Source organism: Corvus moneduloides, chromosome 1, assembly GCF_009650955.1.
Source record: "Corvus moneduloides isolate bCorMon1 chromosome 1, bCorMon1.pri, whole genome shotgun sequence".
NCBI lineage: Eukaryota > Metazoa > Chordata > Aves > Passeriformes > Corvidae > Corvus > Corvus moneduloides.
In genome coordinates this window covers 64,767,804-64,788,992 of record NC_045476.1, presented here as the reverse complement: position 1 = coordinate 64,788,992, position 21,189 = coordinate 64,767,804, and the positions used below count along the sequence as shown (strand labels likewise).

The following is a 21,189-nucleotide window of genomic DNA, read 5'->3' as shown; positions in this document are numbered from 1 at the left end:
CATCTGTAATAATATCGCACATAGTTTAAGAGGTGATCAAAATACTTTATTCAAAAATATATTTTTCCATGTATTTTTTACATTTTCAGTTACAATTAAGTAAATTGTTAAACTAGAAAGAAAGATTATCTTTTTAGATTTATTTGAGATTCCTCTTGCCTTCTCTTGTCTATGGAAGCTATTTAAAAGTTCCAGACATTTCATCAAGTATCACTTAAAGAATATAAGGACAATGAGAAGATTGTCAGTATTACAAGGATTAAAATCAGCCCCTCGAGACAGGAAATTTAACTGAAAACTATTATTTCCTTCCAAGTCCAGGTTATGCATCTTCAAAAGTAGTTTGGGGGTAACATTCAGTAACAGTATTAGACTACGCTTTTGAAACAATTATTTTAAAATTTCAGTTGAAAAGATCTTGTAGGTAGGCTCAGAATCAGTAAATCATTCACAAACAAACTTTCAGAAGGGACAAAGTGTAGAGACAGTACACAATTTTGATGTTCTAATTAAAAAGAAAAGTTATAATCAGTTTGTTTGTATCTACTTAATAATTTTCAGTTTCTCTGAAAAAAAAAATTCAAAATGCCTGCTCTCCTGAAATCTGAATTTTATCAAGCTTCCCTATAAAACAGGCATACTTATTCATTATTCCTACTTAAAAGTCAACCACCGCTTTGGATTTGCTAGGAGTATTTTATCAATTTTATCTTGGGATATGCCTCTAATTAGCATTTTAGGAACTATATTTTTAAAGATATGTGAATATCCATGACCTCCATATTTCATCAACCTGTTCTTGGTGTGCACATCATGAGCCATCAGAATTCTGTCTTCATAGCCTTCATCAATCAGCATACGAATCCTGCAAAAGTTAAAAGCATCCCTGTCAGTTAAAGTTCTCACTGCAACAGCACAGAACACACTAGGATTTACATTTCTTATGTTACTGTACTGCTGGACTGTATTATAACAGAAAATACTTAGGTGCTCAGAGGACATACTCCTTACATTTACCTGAAATTAAAATGCATTTTTTATCGCATGAAAAATCCTCCACCTCTGAAAACACACCACCACACATATCAAAACAGAGAAGAAAAATTCTTTCCTTTTGGCACATGACTTTGCATTTCCAGACCCATTAAGTCCACAGAGGAATTCAAGAACTTCAGCATCACCATACACGGAACACAGGTTTTATATACATGAGTAAATAATAATTTCCTACATAAATTCCTTCTCAGCAGGTTACTTCTTACTACTGTCACAAAGCTGGTCCCACTACATTTGCTAATGACCAGACTCTGTGTATGACAGGTCTTTAAGGAGCCTGGCTCAATTACATATATACTTCCATATCTTCAGTTAAATCACATTTGCAAAGCAGATTAATAAAAACTTGCAGTTGCCAGTATCATACTCTATATAGATGGTTATCATCCAAACACATTTCAAAGATGTTCATTAAAGAAGATAAGTAAGACTGGCGTGGCACAGCACTAGTACACGCCAGGAAATAAGAACTAATATGGCAGGGCAGCTAAAAAGCCTTGGCAAAATGACAAGTCAGCTTGGAAAAAGAAGTAATCCTTCTGGTCACACCCTTGTAGCAGGACTGCTACAAGTCCTTCGGTTCCATGTTTCACTCAGGTAGCCTTAATCCTTTGATCAGCTAATTTTTTAGCATTTATAATATGTGGATGTCTACACTCCTGTCTTGCATGACTGTTAAGCTTCCCAGTAAGCTTCAGTTTAGTTTAGCAGGGGATTGCAGCATTGAAGTGGCAGGGTTTGACAGACCAGCCCTGGAAAGTGCTCATTCCTCATGAAGGCCTCCAATTCCATCACTTGCCAGCACTGTGAAATTCCAATTCTTACCTTCCCGACAATGCTTTGATCAGCAAGAAAACAAAAACTAGCCTTGCAAGTAACCGCACTGTATCTGAAAGCCCTTACTGACAGTTTTTATTACAACTAGTTACAAGGGGATACATGTAGCAGGATCTAATCAACACAGGCAGCAGAAAGAAGGCAAATAGGACAGAATTTAGTAAAACGTTGCAGTCTCTCAAAGCCCACCATACACTGTGCCATACAGTGCCCAACACTACATAAACCATAGTGTTACAACATCACAAGGATCTCCTCCAGATATCTTCAAAAGTATTTCTGAAATACAGAGAGACCACAAGCAAATCAGAGAGTACGAGCAATGGCACTGGAGGAACTAAGTTCCTTGCCAACCAAACATATTCTTAGAATCACCTCTTTTAATATTGACGTAATGTCATGGGTTGGGGAGGCATACAATCCCTTCCATTCTGTATCCATTGCTCCTTTTTGCTCACTCCTGTAAATTTAGTTAGTACCTGCTTCTGATTCCAAACTGCCCCAGAACAAAAGTCACTGTTTTGCTTGCATTGGCAGTAGACTGCAGCCAAACTGCTGAAGTACACACAGACAGCTAAACTGTGTCAAGTAGGTATGTTATGACTACAGAAGTTTATGTTTTGAACAGAAAAGATGTGAACAAATATTTTCCATTCAGTATTTTCACTTAGAGGTCAATTTGATTTCTACCTCTGTGGTACTGTTTCATGAAACAAAACCCTAAGGAGATTGCCCCAGCCATCCTACGTCCACTGTGGGTGCATCAATATCCATTTAATGGCACTTATAACTCAAATGCACATACTCACACTGTGCAATGAGAAGACAAACTTTTCACCTTTTCTTCTTATGAACAGCCTGCTGCAAGAAATACTCAGACACTAGAGTATTTCAGGAGAGACGATGGTGGTTGAGCAAGTATCATGGATAGAATGAACACTCTGCCACGGTTGAACATGCACTTGTTAACTAAGGCCTAGTCCAGTCCTCTCTATACACTCCCCAGTGCTTCTGTAGATGCTGACCTTCCATGGCACAGGAGAGGGCAGGAGGCACAGCAGAGAAAGCAACTTTACTCATTCTAAATGCGAAAACTGTGGATTTCTTGCATCAGTTTAAAATACTGACTGCAAGACTGAGAGCACTGTTAAGAGAAACAATCTCTAGTGTGAAGAGCAGCAGCAAATGCTTGGCAGTGAGTGGAATAACCACAGCACCTTCGTAGGAGAGAACAGTTTGAAAATAGATCAGTTTCAAGATTAATCTGACAATGAGGGGGAGGGAAGCTATGTCTGAAATGTAAGGGAAAGCTAGAAGTTACTTCATTAGTGATCAGCAATCATAAAATCCTTCTCATCAAGGAGAAGGAAAGAACTGTTTGTGACTCTGGAAGAAAAAAAAGATACAGGCAGGATGGCACCCCCCTCTCAGACATCTGCCACTTCACTGCTCACAAACACTGTGGACAAACAGCACGGCAGCATCACACCTCCAGATGGAGTGGAAGGAGTGAGGTGTCCATTCCCAGCTGATCCTACCTTCTCTCAGACAGTTTTTACACAGAATGTATCTCCTTGGCAAAACTTTGTGTTAGCACAACAGATTTGCAGTGCAGCTGAGCTGAGACTGCAGGTGCTGATGAGAAGCAGGGAAGAGGTATCCTGCCAGTGGGGCCAATATTTTCACATTGTGAGTGAGTGTGAGGAGCATGGGAGATCTGAGGAGACAGGAATCCCATCCTTCAAAAGAGAGAAAGGACAAAAGGACAGGGGGAGGAAAGGTGATAAAGTGCTTGGAAGAAAATAGGCAGTTTTTCAAGACGAAAGCACAGAATCAAATCCATCCAAAACACCAGTGAGTTTTGCTGGGATAGTACACTAGTGAGGAGATGTAACAGGCTCAGATGATGTTTAGTAGCAGCACTAGGTTTCCAGTACTGTGTTTCAAACAGAAGTACTTAATCCTATCACATACACAGTATTTCCAGCCTTTTCCTTTTTACAGACTGTATAAATTCAGTAAATGATAAAATTCAACCAGATTAACATGGAATTAGGACAGAGAATGAAGTTTAAAAAGCTCTTGATCTTCTTCTCAAGTAACTTCCTACAACACTGGGATTCTGCATCTTTCTCTCAGAAGAAATGATACATGCTGCTCTAAAGGTGTGACAGCAGCAGGGGAAAATGGCATTATTTTAGTATGATAGAAGACAATTTTGAACAGCAAGCAGAATCGCTCTGTGACTGCCTTAAAACAAGTACCAATAGTATTTTTTTGTCAGTGGTCATGCTATAGCTAAAACTGCATGGGAGCAGATACCTTGCAATTCTTTCATTGTCACTTGGCATGTCAATATCCGGATGGAACTGGTAATGAAGGAATTCTGTACCAAATAGGTCATACTCTAAGTAGCATCCAAGTTTAGCAAATTCGAGAAGTTCCTTTGTATCAAATATGGTCCTGCAGAACATAAATAACACAGAGTCAGCACTGTAACAGGAATAAAACTTCTTATGGTACGAGAACAGGTGTCTTGTGACCTCCTATTTGCAAGGAAAAAACCCAATAATCTAAGATTTAATTCACCCATTTGAAAAACAGGACTCCTGTTTGACACATGCAACTTAAGATGATACACAGCATTGTCTTTCTTACATTCATTTGGGATTTCATGCATTAAAAAACCAGAACAAAACCAACTCTTTCCCCAGGAAATAATGAAAACCTCTATGATAACCTTTAAACAGAAACAGGAAAGTTACTTACTTTTGATATCATTAACCCTCTCAACAGACAACCTAACAAGGAAGGACATTTAAGGAGGAGGTTAATTCATAGTGACATCAAAAAAAAAAAAAAAAAAAGACAATGGATTACTTACACAAGACAGATTTACTTTCCCAAAAGAGTTACAGGAGACAGCTTCATCCAGGGCTTGTTTCATCCATCACACACCGGTAATATACAATTTTGTCTTTAGTTTCTATTTTGTACAGTGATGTTTCTGGATTGCCATTAGAACAGCAATATATCATTGTTTGCACTGGGATCTGGCCAGAACACCTTAAGAAAACGTCCTCACCAAAATATGTAATGGCACTGTGAGCATCTGGGACATGGGCTTTGCAGCAGATTTGAGAAGTGAAGGAACAAAGCTTCTAACACCTCTCACTCATTTGGAAAATAATGGCAACAGAAATAACAGCTTTCTGGAATATTTTGGGTTTTCTTTGAACCATTTTTACCAAGTGTATAAGCTGTCCAAAGGAAAACAAAAACACTCAAATGATCTGATTTTATCTTTACAGCTGCTACAATTTTTTTTTTTTTAAGAAGAAACCAAGTTTCCACAAGAGCAGCACAGTTAACCAAAAGGGCAGTAGTTTGCTGGGGTTTATTATTGCAGATGTTGATGTCACAAAGCAGTTTTACCTTATACAATTACATCACAGTCTGTTGCTATGGAAATGACTGATGTCACAATTTCAATATTATGACTTAACAACAGATCAAGTAGGAGGAACAGATGGGTATAGAGAGAGAAAACCCATGTTCAAACAAGCCTGCCATCAGCAGGAGTCTAAGACTTGCCAACTGTAATTAATAAAAAATGTTATTTTAAAATAAATGTTACAGTTTACAGAGACAGAACATATCACCAAGTGAGTTTTCAAAGTGCAGAGCAAAAGAACAGATTATTTTAGATCCAGCCCGGCTCAGTTCACAGGGAGACAATCACCAAGAGTATTCAATGCTGTGCAGGTGGCAAAAACACCCAACAATCTAGTTCAAAATCACAGCCAGAACAATTTCTTTTTAAAACTACTGTTAGTGTCATGCTTTTGGGTGTTCTATCCCAACGAAGAGCCGGAGAACTTAGTTTTGTCAGCCATGGGGTCCACTGTGATCCACAAAGATGTAGCAACAGCAGCAGTTCCCAGTACAAATTGCTGATCTCTGAGCTGGAATTGAGTGTTTGTGCAACACTGTCCCTGAATAGCCATGAGCTCATGGAAAAGGAGGGGGGTGAATGGTGAAGCATCCTGTAATGTGGACCTCAGCCATAAATACCACAGGGACAGACACCCCAAATTCATAACAGTTGCTCTGAGTCTTCTAACAAAAGTTAATCAAGTGAACCAAGATGTTGATGTCCTTTACAAACTTAACCCTGAACAAATGGCTAAAGCCAAGGCTCAAGAGCTTTTGCTCCCTGCCTTTTAGTACACCATAGTTCCACTATGGATACGTGCTACCTTTTGTTCTAAGGTGCTAAATTGCAAGACATGGTAGCCAGCATTTTAGTTTTATCATTTCATTGTAAATCCACTGTAAAACTACCATTCTATGTCAAATACAGACATGAAATATGGAGCTATATACAAATTTATCTCACATTTAAGGGACTGGGATGCTCCCACGTGGATTTTTCTTACTGGAGGAGACTTAAAATGTTAAATGCACATTGCAAAGCCAAACTTCACAGTAGTTTATGTTATAGCAAGTGCCAACCTGAATGTGTGAAAGTAATGATAGAAAGAGATATAAGGAAATGTCATATTGTGCATCAGCAGCTGTTACTGAAACCGCATCTCTGTTTTCCTACTTATATTGCTTAGTTTCTATCAATTAATTACTTAATTCAACAATTTACAACAATGTACAAGAGGCGAAAAACCATAATTGTATGTTTATGTTGTACCAAAATGGCTACATAACTACTGATACCTGCAGCTTGCTCAGTCCTCTTTCATAAAAAGATTTAAGTAACCACTTTTTCTTCAAAAAGGGGTGAAAAATACAGCTATAGATACAGTGGAATACAGGTAAATATGAAAAGGAATTAATTTATAATACTCAAATATAATTTCATGGCACGAATTTTATGCTCCTAAAATCCTCAAGTAAAACAAGGAGCTCTGTGTGAATATCAAACACCTGTAGCTCGATTTGCAAGCTCTTAGAGCCTGTAGCCATGAGAAATTTGGAGCACAGTGCTGTTGCCTGCACTGCATTCACACTGAGGGCAAACAACCCAATTTCTGAGAATCATATGACCACAAATAGTCTCCATTATTCAGCAACTGGCCAAACTAATCAATGCCTGGACATATTCCAGCTCACCATGAGCAACACAAGGTCATACAAAACTGATTTGGTAATAGAGGCTGTATTTCTAAGCTGGGGACAGAAAAGCATCCCAATTTCTCTCCATGCCTCATGTGGAGCTCCTGGCTTTTGTTCTTGAGGAAACTAAAAGTTAACTATCTGGTCTATGTATGAACTATCCAAAACCCAACTATTTTCTTTTTAAGCAATATTTCCTCTGTCTGGTAGTAGAACATTAAAAATCTGCCTTTTGCTTTGATCCAGACTCCAGCCAAATCAAGGAAATCTCCATTAGCTTCTGTGAGATTTTGGTAAGGCCATTAAGAGTGACTCAGTGTTCAAAAGCTCTGGAAGCCCAGCAACTTCCCAACCAATTTAGTGAGAGCTGCTCAATGTCCAGTGCTTTGTAAATACAGGGATTTGTGCAGGGATCCAAATTCATGGAATTCCCATTTTTTAAATGTGTCTACAGTTGTTCCTAACCCCTCACCTAAGCTTTCAAAGCCAGCATTTAAAATACCAAAATCTTTATCAATGTGAATCTAAAAGCTGATCCTGACTGAATTGCTGAAGGATGATCAGGCTCTACATAAGCACTTATCTTTAAGTCAGTAAACTTGAGGATAATAATCTATGCCAACTTTTTCCAGCATAGTTTTGCAAAATCCCAGTGAGTTGTGTGGAAGCACAGCAGAACAGTCTCCTTACCTGTCGAGGTGAGACATGACTGTCTTTGAAGCATCAGCCCCAGCTTCCTGCAGAATGCGGATAATCTGGAAAGGTGAGTCGCTGTTCCTGCCAGGATGGATGATAACAGGGCACCCAAGCTGGGACTGAGCCTGTGCTGTTGCCTGAAGCACTCTGTGTTCACTCGGAGTCAAAGGCCAGGAGCAACCTATTTCTCCCACCACACCACACTTGATATTAGTCCCATCTGCTCCTTTGAGTACCTCATCAACAATAATCCCTGCCAGCTAGAGAACAGTAAAATGAGATTTTTGGTTATTAATACTATTTGTGTTAAATACCATCAGATTTGGCCTATGGACACTGGGCTAGTTATACTCCCAAGGTCTTTCAGAATTTATTTAATTAACAGCTGCATGTGTGAAAACACTGCAGTTAAAATCTGGTTTCTGTCAACTAATGTTATGCCAGCCATTCACCAAGACCAAAATAAACACAGAAGCAAATCAGTTTAACAGTATCCACTCACACATTTGTCCAGGTTCACCAAGAAAGCTGGTCTACACGTAATTTGAACTCTGATTTAGGCAGAGATTAAATTTTCTTTAAAAAAAAAAAAAAGGTTAGTTTATTCCAAAACCTTTGCCTTGCACTCCTGAATTGGCTCCAGACACAACTCAATGTAATTTTTTGCAAAACAAGGGAGCAGAGAATAAGGAAACTTTTGTCATTCAGATAGGAAAGGGAGAAACTCTGGCGAGCATCCTGAAGAGATAAGTTTAAGGCAAAACCTGCCTATGGCAATGCCAACGTAAAACAACAGGAGCTCTGCTGACTTCAGAACTACAAAAACAAAGCTCATTTGACAAATTCACAGGATCAAAATTAGCCTGCTTTAGAACATCCATTAACAAAAATATCAGAATCTCTTAATAAAACTAGTTTGCCATGAAAGCTTTCGTTTTTCTTTCCTGGAATAGGCCATATATCTTAAGCATACATTCAGAATTGAGAGCACAAAACGGCACTGATGATAGCCTACCTTCTAAGTGCTGAGTACAGGAAATCTGTGGGTCTCCCATCAGCCCACCAAACACAGAAGGGAAACTTTTGCCTTGGAAATCTATTTGTATCTATTCTATTTGTATCTATTTGTATTTCAAGCAATGGAAGAACACTTACGAAAAGCAGTACTGTAGTGTAGTTTGGGCCTGCTTGGGTCCAGTTTTGTTGGCAGCACTGCTCAAGTTTTGACCACTGATTTTTAAAATTAATTTGACTCATTTGTAAACGGCAACAGACTAAAAAAAAAATTTCTCAGCTCTATTCATACACATTCACAGCCTCCTACCTTGGAGAGTTCCATTCCCTCTTCTCCTTATCACCACATTTTCTTAATAAAAGATGAATATTTATTATTATAGGAGTATCTGGAGACCTCAGTTATTATTAACACATTGTCTTAGTCACCGTACAAACAGCCTGATGTAGACTATGCCCTGAAAAGCCTGGACAAATGATAGAGAGCTATAACACACAGCCTGAGCAGAGCAATAATTTACAACTGTCCTATAAATATTGCAATTATTTATGATTTTTACACGAATGCTGGGTAAACTCACTGGGAAGCAATTAGCCAGAAAAAGTGACAAAAGAGGTAGCCAGGATAAAATCCTTCCTTAAAAAATAGTAAAAAACTCAAGATAATTGGTGGTGTACCACATGTCCACATATGAAATACTGTATTTTCCTCTTACTGTTGCATTATAACAAACCCCTCAGAGAAAACGGAGCTTAAGAACTGGAAATTCTGACAGATAACCCAAGCGCATGCAAGCAGTGCTCCTCCAGCTATTACACACGAGCAGTAATGCTGATCCTGTTTTCTACACTGAGAACCTCTTTATTTCATCTATTTTACTGGAACCTCTCTCCAACTTTGGCTTACCCAGAGATAATTCACAGGACAGAGACACTGAAGCAATGGTTAAGACTTACCTGCTCCACTGTCATGGCCTGTGTTTGAGAAGAATGAGTGGAATCCACATAAAACCCAGCACCAGCAATAATATGAACTCCAGTTTCTTCAGCAAGTTTCTTCAAAGTATTCACATCCCGGCCAATTCCTGTAGTTGTGTTTTCCACAATCGTCCCACCACCTGCTGCTTTAAAATGCAGCAGCTCCTCCCTCACAGCATCTGTTTCCTGATACAAAAGAAGGTTTTCTTTATGGCTGTAGGGATTTTGCTTAATCCAAAACAAGTTCTTCATCTCAATGGGCCCATTAGACAAAGGCTCTTGGCCTGGAGAAGGTGGACAAAAGCAGCTGCTGTAGTTCATTGTCAAGTGTTCATGAGTTAATGTGTAGCCAAGACAGTCTGGCTCCACAGGGCCCAAGACAGTCTGCACTTTTCCACTCAAGGAAGGCATTTTTCTTTAACAAAGGGGGAAAAAAAACAGATCCTAAAGGAGTCTGGGAAGGAAGAAGAAAGGAAACAAAAACATTTCAGAAAGAGCAGTGCTTTCTCAGGCAGTTTCTGAAATCTCTTGCACATGTACCTACACACTGTGTGTGTTCACTGGGATGTTCCCAAAAGCTGTTTGCAGCAGGGTGGTCAATATGAAAACCAAGGCATTTATTTTAACCAACTGTACTTGTATCAGTACTCCAGTAACATAAACACATCATATTTCAGTACCTGGAAATTGCAATCATTTATTGTGCTGCAGTCAGTATCACATTAAGATAAATGTTTCCTATTTAATAACAACCACTGTAAGTTCATTTAGGATTCTTTGCTCTTCAGCAGCTGTCAAATTTTGTCAGCTTCAGCCACCAGATGAACACACTTGGCACCAAGCCTGAATATTCCTTACTGGTATGTTCAGTTTATCTGTGGCCTCCAAGACTCAATGTCCCCCTCGCATGCCGAGGAAGCTGTCTGTGTTTGGGCACCTTGTCTGCCCCCCTCTAAGTGGAAGGCAGGAGTAGGGGTGATAATCTGCTCCTCTGGCTACAGCAGGACTCAGGTTCTCCTGACAGCTGCGCTCTGGAGGTCTGGAACAGCCCAGGACCACTCCTCTAAGGCTGACAACAGTTGCCAAAGATACAGCACAGCCCACAAACAGCGGTGGAGAAGCCGAAGTACTTCACTGGCCAAGTATTTTACCAGCGAAGAACAGACCTTAATCTAACAATTTATATACAGCTCAGCATCTCAGACACTTTTTAATTCATCTTTAACACAAATGAAACAATGTTACTTCTCAAAACTTCAAATGAGCAGTGACAAAGACAAACACTGAGGTTACAGTCTGCAACTGGTTCATGTTGAAGGCCCTGTGCCAGTTTGGCCTGACTCACTGCAGGTTAGAATTAACTGCAGCTCTCCCCATTGGGATTTTAATTTTTTTCCCTTGAGTAGTGGGGGTAGTCCTGACTAACCAGTTCATGTTAGATCTCCCTGATGCTAGTCACAAAGGCTTGGGGATATATAGTTAAAATCCCTACACAACCAAAATCATCAGTTATGAAACAAAATACATGTTTAATCATGTCCAGAGGAAAGGACTAACTAGAGCATGCATTATTGATTAAAGAGAGAAAGGTCTTTCCCATTTTTGCCTCCCTTTTAGTGAATAATGTCATAAACATGGGTTTGTTACTGGTAAAGCCCTCAGAGGACATTTTCCTTTTAACTGCTAAGGTTAATCTACCAGGATGACAGAAAAACTGAAATCTGAAGGGCACTGAACTCTACATATCAAAGGGCACAGGAACATCAAGATCTCTTTGCAGATACTTTGATCTCATGAGAAGCAGTCACTGTCAGAGCATCAATGCACAAAAGTGACCCAGACCCCAGAAAAGGCAGCTATTGCCTCCCTGGTGAAGTCCATAGTGCTGGGGCTCACTGCAGTAAGAGGAGTTGGCCATCCGTAAAAAAGAGAAATGACTGACTGACTATGTTTACTTGCCTTGTATATAAGTAGACTTAGGAAGAACTGTTCTTTTAGGAATTTCTTTCCTGAACTAGCACGTTAACTTGTCTGAGAAGGTAGAAGAATAATTACTCTCATAGAACAGACTGAATCAGCTGGCTATTAATCAGCTGGCTGATTAATAGAACAATTTATTTTTCTTCCAAACAAATTAAGAAGTGCATGATTTCAGAAAATATTATTCTTGAGCAAATAATTCAAAGCAAAATACCTGTCTTAGTCAGAAACTGCTCCTAGCTGCAATTCAATTAAGCAGTCGTTAATTCCATCCTTGAAGAAGGCTGGTGCTCTATATAGAGCAACCCACTATTTCGGAGAAAGTTCAGTGATCTGAGTCATTCTTATACGCACAGCAAAGCAACTGACATAATTCTAAGCATTACCTTTGCTTTATTTTTTTACCTTTTTTTTTTTTTTTTTTAATGTTAAGTATCTATGCTCTGGCATTCAGTAAAACCCTGACAGCAAAGAGTGATAACTACCCTCTGCATTGGATTCACATTTCTCTTTCCCCATGTTTACTGACAATTTTCCAATCCATTTATTAAGTTAGCAAACCAAACCTATGTACAATTAAATATACAAGTATTTAATTTCTTTTGATAAAGCTTGACACAAATCAATTACAGTCTGTTTCCTTAACAATCTTACACTTCAGCCGCTTAGTTATTTAATACTGCAGTTACTCAAAAAGGCCACTCTAATCAACTGTGAATTTTTGCTTGCTTTCAGATTATCACTTTGAAGAAAAGTTGATTACCCTCAATTAATCTGGCCTGCCCATTGCGAAGACCCAATGGCTGCTCATGTGAGATCTGAGGCTGCTGTCTTGTGATTTGTAACGGCAGGAAACATCTAAAATTACCAATTCCCGTGCCAGGTTTCTCTTGTAGCAGACACAACCTGTTGATTTTTAAACTCTAGATTTCAGATTATAGCTCACATACAGAATTTACAGAAGCTTTTTGACTGAGGCCAAGGATTTTTATAAATATAAGAAGCATCACAAGAAATGGAAACTGACACAAAGAGCATTTAAAGTAGGCCTAATTTTATCTTCATGAAAAATATATTAATGCCTGTTCCAGCTTACTAACACAGTTTTAGAAACCCACCACTCTTAATAAAAGAATTATAAAAAATAAAGACAGTCAGTAATCTGTGACTGGAATTATTTTTGAAACCACTATCCTGATATCTTCCCTACTCTCATTCACATAAACAGCCTACTCTGATTATGCTATGATACGTTATTCCTAATAAGATTCACTTGATGGAATCAGAATTTAATTAAGTATTTTTAAAACAGAATTTAGGTGCAAATAGCTTTTAAATGGAAGAAGGATTCATATTTAATTTAAGTATGCATATGTTACTACAGAAATCAACGTTTGTGTGTTTTTCTTGTGACTTGCATGCCACGTTTTACACAGAACTTTCTTCTGAAAAAGTTGCTTCTTTCATACACCAAGAACTGCATTCATACCACCCCATTTAGCCATTTAAATGATGTATGTCTACTACAGAACAATCATCTAGACCATTTTCATAGTGGAGATGGAAGAACGTTATCTATAGGCAATTCGTCCAGCTTATTTTGGATGCTTGTAATAGGACAGGACAAGTCACTTTCTGTAATGTTATCCTCCTTCCATGGACTAAGGAGCAAGCCAAGAAACAATCCAGGACAAGACAAATATATTTCAGATGGTTCTACATAAGACATCTGAATTACATTTCCTTAATCTCAACCCAGTCTGAGGTTAGGGGGAAAGGTGCTGATTCCTATAACAGAAGATAAACAGGTAGGTTCATATCTGGCAATAACAGCTATTTTGGTTTTGAAAAATCACTAATTTATGTGGTAGTATTGCCAAGGAGCTCCTGCACAGACCAAGACTTCTCAGCTCTGGGCGCTGTATAAAGAGAGAAATAAATTATATTTCCTGAAAATTAAAAATTCAGACAAAATTGAGAAAATTACTTCAAGATATAACCAAAACTTGTATTATTACACAACAACCTTGAAACAATACCTTAACATTTTTGTAATAAACGCTGGACAAATCTTTGTAACCACCAATTGCATGGTGCATAAAATACAACTCTCACCATCAGCCAACTACCAAATCCTGCTGAAGTAAATATTCTTCCTAGAGGTATTGGTAAGAGAAAAGAGACTTGCTACTGAAAAGGTCATGGTGCTGCTTTCCTGACTCTGATAAAAACTCCACTGAGTTCAATAGATGTTTTGCCTGAATACTGATGACAAGATTTATGTTTCCACTTTTCCCATCTGAAACTTGTGCTTCAGTCATCGTGTCATTTTAATGGCCTTGTAATGGGAAGTCCCCCTAGGTTTGGATTAGTTGCTTCCTACAGTAATCTCATATTGCTGAAACATTATAATCACAAACACAGTTTCCACATGCTAATTTTGCATTTGTTTTGATTCGGTAAGCACATTTTAATGGCATTACCACAGATTCTCTGTAGACTGCTGTGGGAATCATTTCATTGCTGTTACATTACAATGTGAGATTAGAGCAACATTAAATCCAGATTGCTGTGACATAAAATTTACCAAAAAAAGCAAAAAGAACGGCTCAATAGGTATTAACTGTATCCAGAAAAAGTTAAACACAGCTGCCATTTAGAAAAAAGGGCTGCCCTGGCTGCATCAAGAGCATTTTAAGTGGGTCTTTCCTTTACAACCATGCAGTCCTGGGAAATGTGACATAGCACAGGCTCACTATATACTTACAGATGGAGGAAATGTTTTGAGCATTCAATTCTAGTTTGAGCAACCCCTACAGAGCATGGAAAAGCCACTAATTAGAAATATATGAGACACGTGTAGGAAATTACTATTAGTTAGTCTATGCTGTGTTATCTCGCCATTCCCCACATGTAAACATTTTGTGACAAGGGAGAAAGTTAGCAAGACAAAGGAAGAGGAGAGGCAGATGTAAGAGAACATATGTAGACTATGTCAGGAAGAATTTTAAAAATTAACTTCTTTTTCTCTTTCCCCATGTTTCTGCCAATCCTGTAGAGGTTTACAGAGTGGAAGGAACTCAATACTGCCTGCTCAATACTCCCCATTCTTCCTCTTCCCCACCAGACAAGCAAGCTTTCTAACTTCTCCAACAGATGGATGCCAGATATACTTTACCTTCTTCAAAAGTATATTCACGAGTGGTAATTACAGCGCAAACACACCTGAAACCCAGCACTCCCTTGGACACAGATTTCAGCAAGCATGGCTTTTTTGCTCATGCATGTTGTCAGGCAAGCACAGCTAGAGGGACTGTGGAGCAGAGCTTGTCACAGCTGGGTGGCTGAGGGCAGCAGAACAGAACTTGCATTTGCTCCAGGACAGATGCTGACTCACCTGTCACTTAGCCCAGCAATTCCCTGTGCGCCAGTCTCCACAAAGTTCTCCAAAGCCTGTGACACTGTAGTCCTACACAGGCACACTCACACCATCACCAGTTTGTGTTACATGAGAGAACAATGCATCTTATACGGCTTTTGGGTTATTCTGCCCAAGAAACAGAATTTGAAAATGAGTGGAAGTACTGAAAAAATTGAGGTTTCTGGACAAACTTCTGTCTCTTCTGTAGAAATGGCAGATATGCTGCTCCGAAGGTGACAGATTATTTTCATTAAAAGTAATAAATGTTCTTCCCTGTCTTCGGAACTGACAATGGTCAGAAGTGACACTGGTCTTTTTCCTCTCCCAAAATGGAGCTACGAGATTACCATGATTTTCTGAACTTCAAGCTAACTCAAAGCTTTGTGTCCTAAGGAACAATGTCACATGGGAGATTTTTTATGCCTTGAATAAAGCTCTTATGAGAGAGGAGTAAGAAGAGAGGTGCCCCTTTCCTACACAAACTCCTGCCTAACCCCCCAGGAGCATATGCTGCAGCTCTTCCCTTAGTGGGGCACCTTCACTTTCACACCTTTGGATGGCTGTATCTTCATGCAGCATGCATACAGTCCTCATCATTTTGGATGTGTAAGCTCTCAACTGGGTAGAAATTGGCCAACAGATTCAAAGCCTAGAGAACTCTTGGGGGGGAGTATTCAAAAAGCATCATCTACTCTACCTGGCCACATTTTTCCATGAAACACACTATTCTGGAAATACTCAGAATAGTGGGTTAATGTTGTGGCCTTCAGTAACCTACTTCTGGTCCACAAACCATTCAGAAACATATTTCCCTAAGAAGCCAAGCTAAAAGAAATGCTACATATTGCTTTTTGCTAAATTTTCTATATATGGTTTGAACAAACAAAAAGCCTTTACACTACAGAAGTGACAAGGAATACTAAAACAAAGACTTTATATAAGGTTACAGTATGTGCTATGAAAAAAAAATTACAAGAGCTTTAACCAAGCCTTATATCATCCAACTGTGATAAAGAAAAGTCCCATCAAAATATGCAGGTACACACACTCCACAGCAGCTACATTGCTTGAGTGGCACTGTGAATGTTCTACAACCCAAAAGCAAAGTCACTTAAATTTTAAGAGAAATGTAAACACTAGTACACATACGGGAAAGGCCAATATATTGAGCCCCTGCCCTCCGAACCTCTGAAAGGCACACTCTGATAAGGAGCTGGGTAAGTGAGAAGCAAAGCTTTTAAATGTTCACCTGAAAGGTAAGAGAAAATTCTTACAGCGGCTTCCCTCTGTGGCTCAGCTTGTGGCAGACAGACCTTCAGGCTTTGCAAGGCTTGAGGATCACATTCTGGCTCCAGCCAGGCTTTGAGCCAGGCATCTCTAAAGCAGATTGCTTCCTCACAGTCGAACTGCCACACCAGAACAAGCGCAGTACTGGTCTTGCAGGGTGCACAAACCTTTGTGATCAAAGCAAGCACGCGTGATTTGCCCCAAGAAGCAGAGTCTAAGTCACTCTGCACATAGAACTTTGCACATTTTTTTTTTTAATTTGGTTAAAGTTTAGCTGTTGTGACCAGAATGCTCAGACTTCTATTTTACCTTATTTCTGTGCAGATAACAGTCTCAAAATCTAGGCTTCTCTGAGCAAAGTCACATTGAAGTTTCTCTTCCTCAGAGAGATCTGAGACCAGCATACCCCTAAGTGTTTTTTCATTAACATCTCCTTTAGAAGAACTTCAGGGATTTTTCATTCTGGGCAGCTTCCAAAATTACTCCTGATAAAAGGTCAGATAAAAATTCTCCTCCAGGGTCAAACATTACATTAATTATATTTTACATGCACACATAGTGTTTTTAGGCCAAAAATCAGAACTGAAGTCACATTATGCTATATGCAAATATGGGCTAAGTCCTGCATGTTAATACATACATTCATGTTCTTAAGACTTAATGGAATCACATTTGCTTCTCATGGGTTCTAGGGCACAAATACATACTCTCTTGCTAGGACAACAAGATGTAGGAAAAAAAGTCTCCTTTTCAGGAATGCATATCCAGCCTTTATTCCCTCTAAATTTCAAATTTGAAACAAGCATACATCTAACTCTACCCTTTGCTGTTATTCTCATTGACTTTTACTGGTTTTCTCTCTACTTAAGGTCACACACATATTTTCATATGAGCTTAAACATTGCAGTAAGCATTCTGGGTGGAGCATTATCACTCACTTGTACAGTCTTACACAGCCACACCAAATCACTCTATGATCTTTACATGCAGAAATGCACTATACAAATCTGAGCAATGGATGAGTGATGTGCATTACTACTTCTTGATCAAGACTGAACATTACTATCAAGAAAAATTCAGATGAATGAACCCCAACATCAGCTTTGCCACAGAACACACCAGTCACTGATCCACTGAGACCTGTAAAGCCATGCATGGTGGAAAAGAGCATAGGGATTGGGTTTAATGTCTCATTAAATATTACAGACTGCAGCAACTGAAATAAGCACAGGCTTCCAGAAAACCACCTTCTTTACTAGGGAGTGATGAGCTTAGATGTACAGAACTAAATTCAGTGTCCCACTACTGCAAACAACTGCATCACAAAATTTGCAACCAATCTGAAGACCTAATGGGAAAAAATACCTGGAGAAAAGCCTTTGGACTGTGGCTTTGTGTCAGGAAATGGAAGCTGTATGCCCTTCTCAAAATCCACTTCTGCTCTAAAGAAACAAGGCCACACAAGAAAAGTTAATGTGAGACAAGTGAAAGCTCAAAGCTGATGGGTGTAATTCAAGGAGTATCTTTTACCTTAGAGAACGCCTTTACAGAGTCTGCATGCTTTGTCAGCGGTCAGAGTCAATGACCTCTTGCTTATACAACTCCTGTTGTTTTAAAGTTCTTACCCCCACCTGGGAACAACAGTGGAATGCTAGGAACGACCAACACACACAAGCTGATAAAATTGTCAGGTCTCCTACATAACCTTCTGCTTCCTTTCCAGGTATTGCTGAATCCTCAGTCTTAACCAGAACTGGACAGAGAACCCTGCCACTGTTTTGCCTTTTTGTATTTCTGAAAGAAGATACAAACTCAGTATTTTTGTCCTGAAAACTATTAACTATTTTCAAAAAAAACCCCTTGCTACCCAGTCTAAAGTGAACAACAAAGAACAAAGTCCACCAATAAAGCTTACAGAACACCAGAGTTCAAGCATTAAAACCAGTGGAAGATTTCCAGACCCATCTGAAAATGACCCATCTGCCAAAAGGTACACAAATCACATCTAAAAAAAGAGGTAAATTCCTTTCACTTGATCACTAATCCTCACTGTAGCAACTCTGGACAGGGAAAAGACAACTGTGGGATAAAACAATTCTCCTTTCACATTTTGAGGAAAGAAGTGAGATCCCAGAAGAGCAGAAAAAGGGAGTAGTTCAGCAGCTAACATACCATTCTTTGGTCCTCCCTCCTCCACAAAAGTTACGCCAATAAAAACCCTGTGGCTTTTGCTACACGAAAGTAGGGTTTCAGAATATCTTTGAGAAGAGTGATTCTACATGTTTCTGAGATCCAAGTAAAAAACTGTGATTTTCCTAAAGCTGTCATCTAAGAGATGATGGTGGTGGTGGCGGCCCTTCTTCGTACTTCCTTTTTATCTGAGTAATTAAGTACTTGTGAAACATATCCCAGCTATTGTTAGGATAAAATGCTTTTCTTGGATTATTACCAACATACATATTACTATCAGACCAAACACATGGCCACTGCTTAGAAAATTCTGAGGAAGCTTTTTAATTTGTGACCAGAAAAATGACATTAAAGCAGGAAACCTGCTTCACCCTACCAGTTTTGAGAAGATGTAATTTCTTCTTGGAACTAGAGGGATGGGATACTCCCTTTCCCTTCCAACACAGCTGGCAATCCAGTTCTCCAGAAATGCAGAAAATGTTAAGAAGTTCAAAACTGCTCTGAATCAAACCAGGGACTTCAACCTTAGGTTTCCACAGTCTACATGGATCTCTAATCCTCCCCATACCAGACAGGTGGCCAGTCTGATGCAAGCAGAAGTCTCACTGTTTTCATGAGCCTTAAGAAGTCTTGGTTTCATCTAACAAAAAAATGAATTTGTTCAGTATTTCAAGTCCTGAAAGACAGGAAAAACATTTTAGATCTACATCAAGTGAAATAAGGAAAAAAATTCACAGAATGTTCAGAGGAATAGTCCTTTAATAAACACAGAACTCACTGGTGCCATATGCTTCACTGTATACTGATTTTTATGTGTGAGAAGCAAGCTGATGGCTCCCTAACCACAGAGGGAAGCTGTGACACTTGTTCCTGCTGCACCATGCATTAATTTAATAAGTTAGCACTGGTCACCTACATGAAGTATAATTAAGCATCTGAATGCCATTGTTGCCACCTTTGATTATAACTATGAAAATGAATGTGATGATGGTGACAGGATGGCAAATATTATGTCTGGTAAATTCCAAACATGAGAGGCATTCATAATAATAAATGACACTTACGTAGTCTTTCATAAAACAATCCCAAAGTACCTGACAAAATGATACAAAACTACCTATTAGAAGCATCACTTCACCCATCACTGAAACACAGCCTGCAGCAGAAAGAAGGCAACAACCTTTAAACACTACAGAACGTATTATGACAGAGGATGGTGAATAATGTATCCAGTGTAAAACAGAAGGGAATTCCAGACAAGTAAAACAAAATTTCCCAAATGTGACCTCGAGCTAAAAATTTGTTTCATTCAAGAACTGTCACAAGCCTCTAGCACACAGAAGACACCACCCTTAACAACAGACACCTGAAAAAAAGGATTACGGTTACAGGTATCTTAGAGATCATACATACATCACCAACCGGACCTGTGCGCTTCAACTCGCGACCAAACTAACCACAACACAAGACCTGCTGCAGAGGAGTTGCCAAAACCCAAGGCCACTGCCCAGCAGTGACTGCTACCGTGCACACCTGGCAGGGGGAGCTGGACCTCCCTCGCTCAATTCAGCCTCCCCTCCGCAGCTCACCAAGCTGGTGCCAGGGGAGTAGGGAGCCTGCTGCATCTGTGTCTTGGAAAGGGCAGCACGCCTCAGGCCACGGAGAACATGCATGGTGTAGGAATCCCAACAGGGCACACAGGCAAGTCTGGAGCTTTGCTCCTGAGCCTTGACAAGCCTGAACAACTCTGGAAGCATCTTGCAGAGGGCTGCTAGTGCTTCCAGATGGAGAGGCAGCTGAAGGCAGGCTCTGAAGGTCCCAGTTTTGGATTGAGGCATTTGTTCCTTCACAGAGACACCCTCGGGAACTGTCGGGAGAGGAGTACTAGAGAGGACGTAGTTCCAATATTTAACTTGTTATGGCTGTACAAATATTAAATACCAGCACTAATAATAGCAGCGTAGCTGCACTCACACAGTGAAGCCGCCTAAGCTCGAGGCTTATTCTGCTGATAACTATCATCTGGTGCTGTAAAACGCTTTTGCAGAGAGCTGCTCGTCCCCTCGCACTTCAGACGTGCCGCGGGGCTCCCCGCAGGAGGCCTGCCTGACCCAGCACCGCCGTCCCGGCCACCTCTGCCCCTCGTCCCGCAGCCGCTCCGCAGCCGGGGCTGTACCGGGTGGGCCGGGCCGCGCCGCAGCCCTGACCCGCGGCCCGAGCCCCGGCACAGCCCTGCGCTCCCCGCCCGCCCCAGTCCGGAGCGCCGCCGGCCGCTTCCCGCTCTCCCGCCTCCGGCCTTCCCGGGCCAGCAGCGCAGCGGGCGCAAGCCGCTCTCGCCCCTCAACTCGGGCCAAGTTTCCCGGCCCGGGCACCTTGTCGGGCCGAGGGCATCAAGGGGGAGCCAAGGGCATCAAGGGGGAGCCCGGCATGGCTCTGGGCCGCGGGAGGTCGCGGAGCAGCTCCGCAGACGTTCCCCGGGTCCCGGGCGCTCACCCCGCGGGCCGGACCCTCCGCCAGCAGCACCGCACCCCGCAGGCCCCTGGCGGGCAAAGAGCCGCGACCGCCCCGAGCGGGGCGGGACTTCCCGGGGACGGGAGCGA

At 40.5% G+C, this 21,189-nt stretch overlaps 1 protein-coding gene across 13 annotated transcripts; it reads right to left on the bottom strand.

The window, feature by feature from the left end:
• Positions 1–24: 24 nt before the first annotated feature.
• PTER (phosphotriesterase related) lies at positions 25–21,181 on the bottom strand. Of its 13 annotated transcripts, XM_032113265.1 has the most exons (8): positions 18,966–20,549; positions 17,765–17,841; positions 16,387–16,566; positions 15,089–15,238; positions 9,691–10,165; positions 7,714–7,979; positions 4,216–4,356; positions 25–865 (listed from the first exon to the last, which is right to left on the bottom strand). In XM_032113265.1, exons 5-8 carry the CDS (start codon positions 10,120–10,122, stop codon positions 655–657), a joined length of 1,050 nt encoding a protein of 349 aa, XP_031969156.1. In that variant the 5' UTR covers positions 10,123–10,165; positions 15,089–15,238; positions 16,387–16,566; positions 17,765–17,841; positions 18,966–20,549; the 3' UTR covers positions 25–654. The 13 variants fall into 13 exon arrangements, with proteins under 13 accessions (XP_031969156.1, XP_031969190.1, XP_031969173.1 ...); XM_032113299.1 differs by lacking the exons at positions 15,089–15,238; positions 18,966–20,549 and adding an exon at positions 21,083–21,153; XM_032113282.1 differs by lacking the exons at positions 15,089–15,238; positions 18,966–20,549 and adding an exon at positions 20,564–21,076.
• Positions 21,182–21,189: the final 8 nt, after the last annotated feature.

Excerpts from the sequence above, each read along its gene's own strand:
- PTER (XM_032113289.1), bottom strand. The coding sequence starts at position 10,122 with ATGCCTTCCTTGAGTGGAAAAGTGCAGACTGTCTTGGGCCCTGTGGAG. Across the intron at positions 7,980-9,690 it reads AGGCCATGACAGTGGAGCAG|CTGGCAGGGATTATTGTTGA; the intron begins GTAAGTCTTAAC and ends ACTGTTCTCTAG. Across the intron at positions 4,357-7,713 it reads GTCATGTCTCACCTCGACAG|GACCATATTTGATACAAAGG; the intron begins GTAAGGAGACTG and ends TATGTTCTGCAG.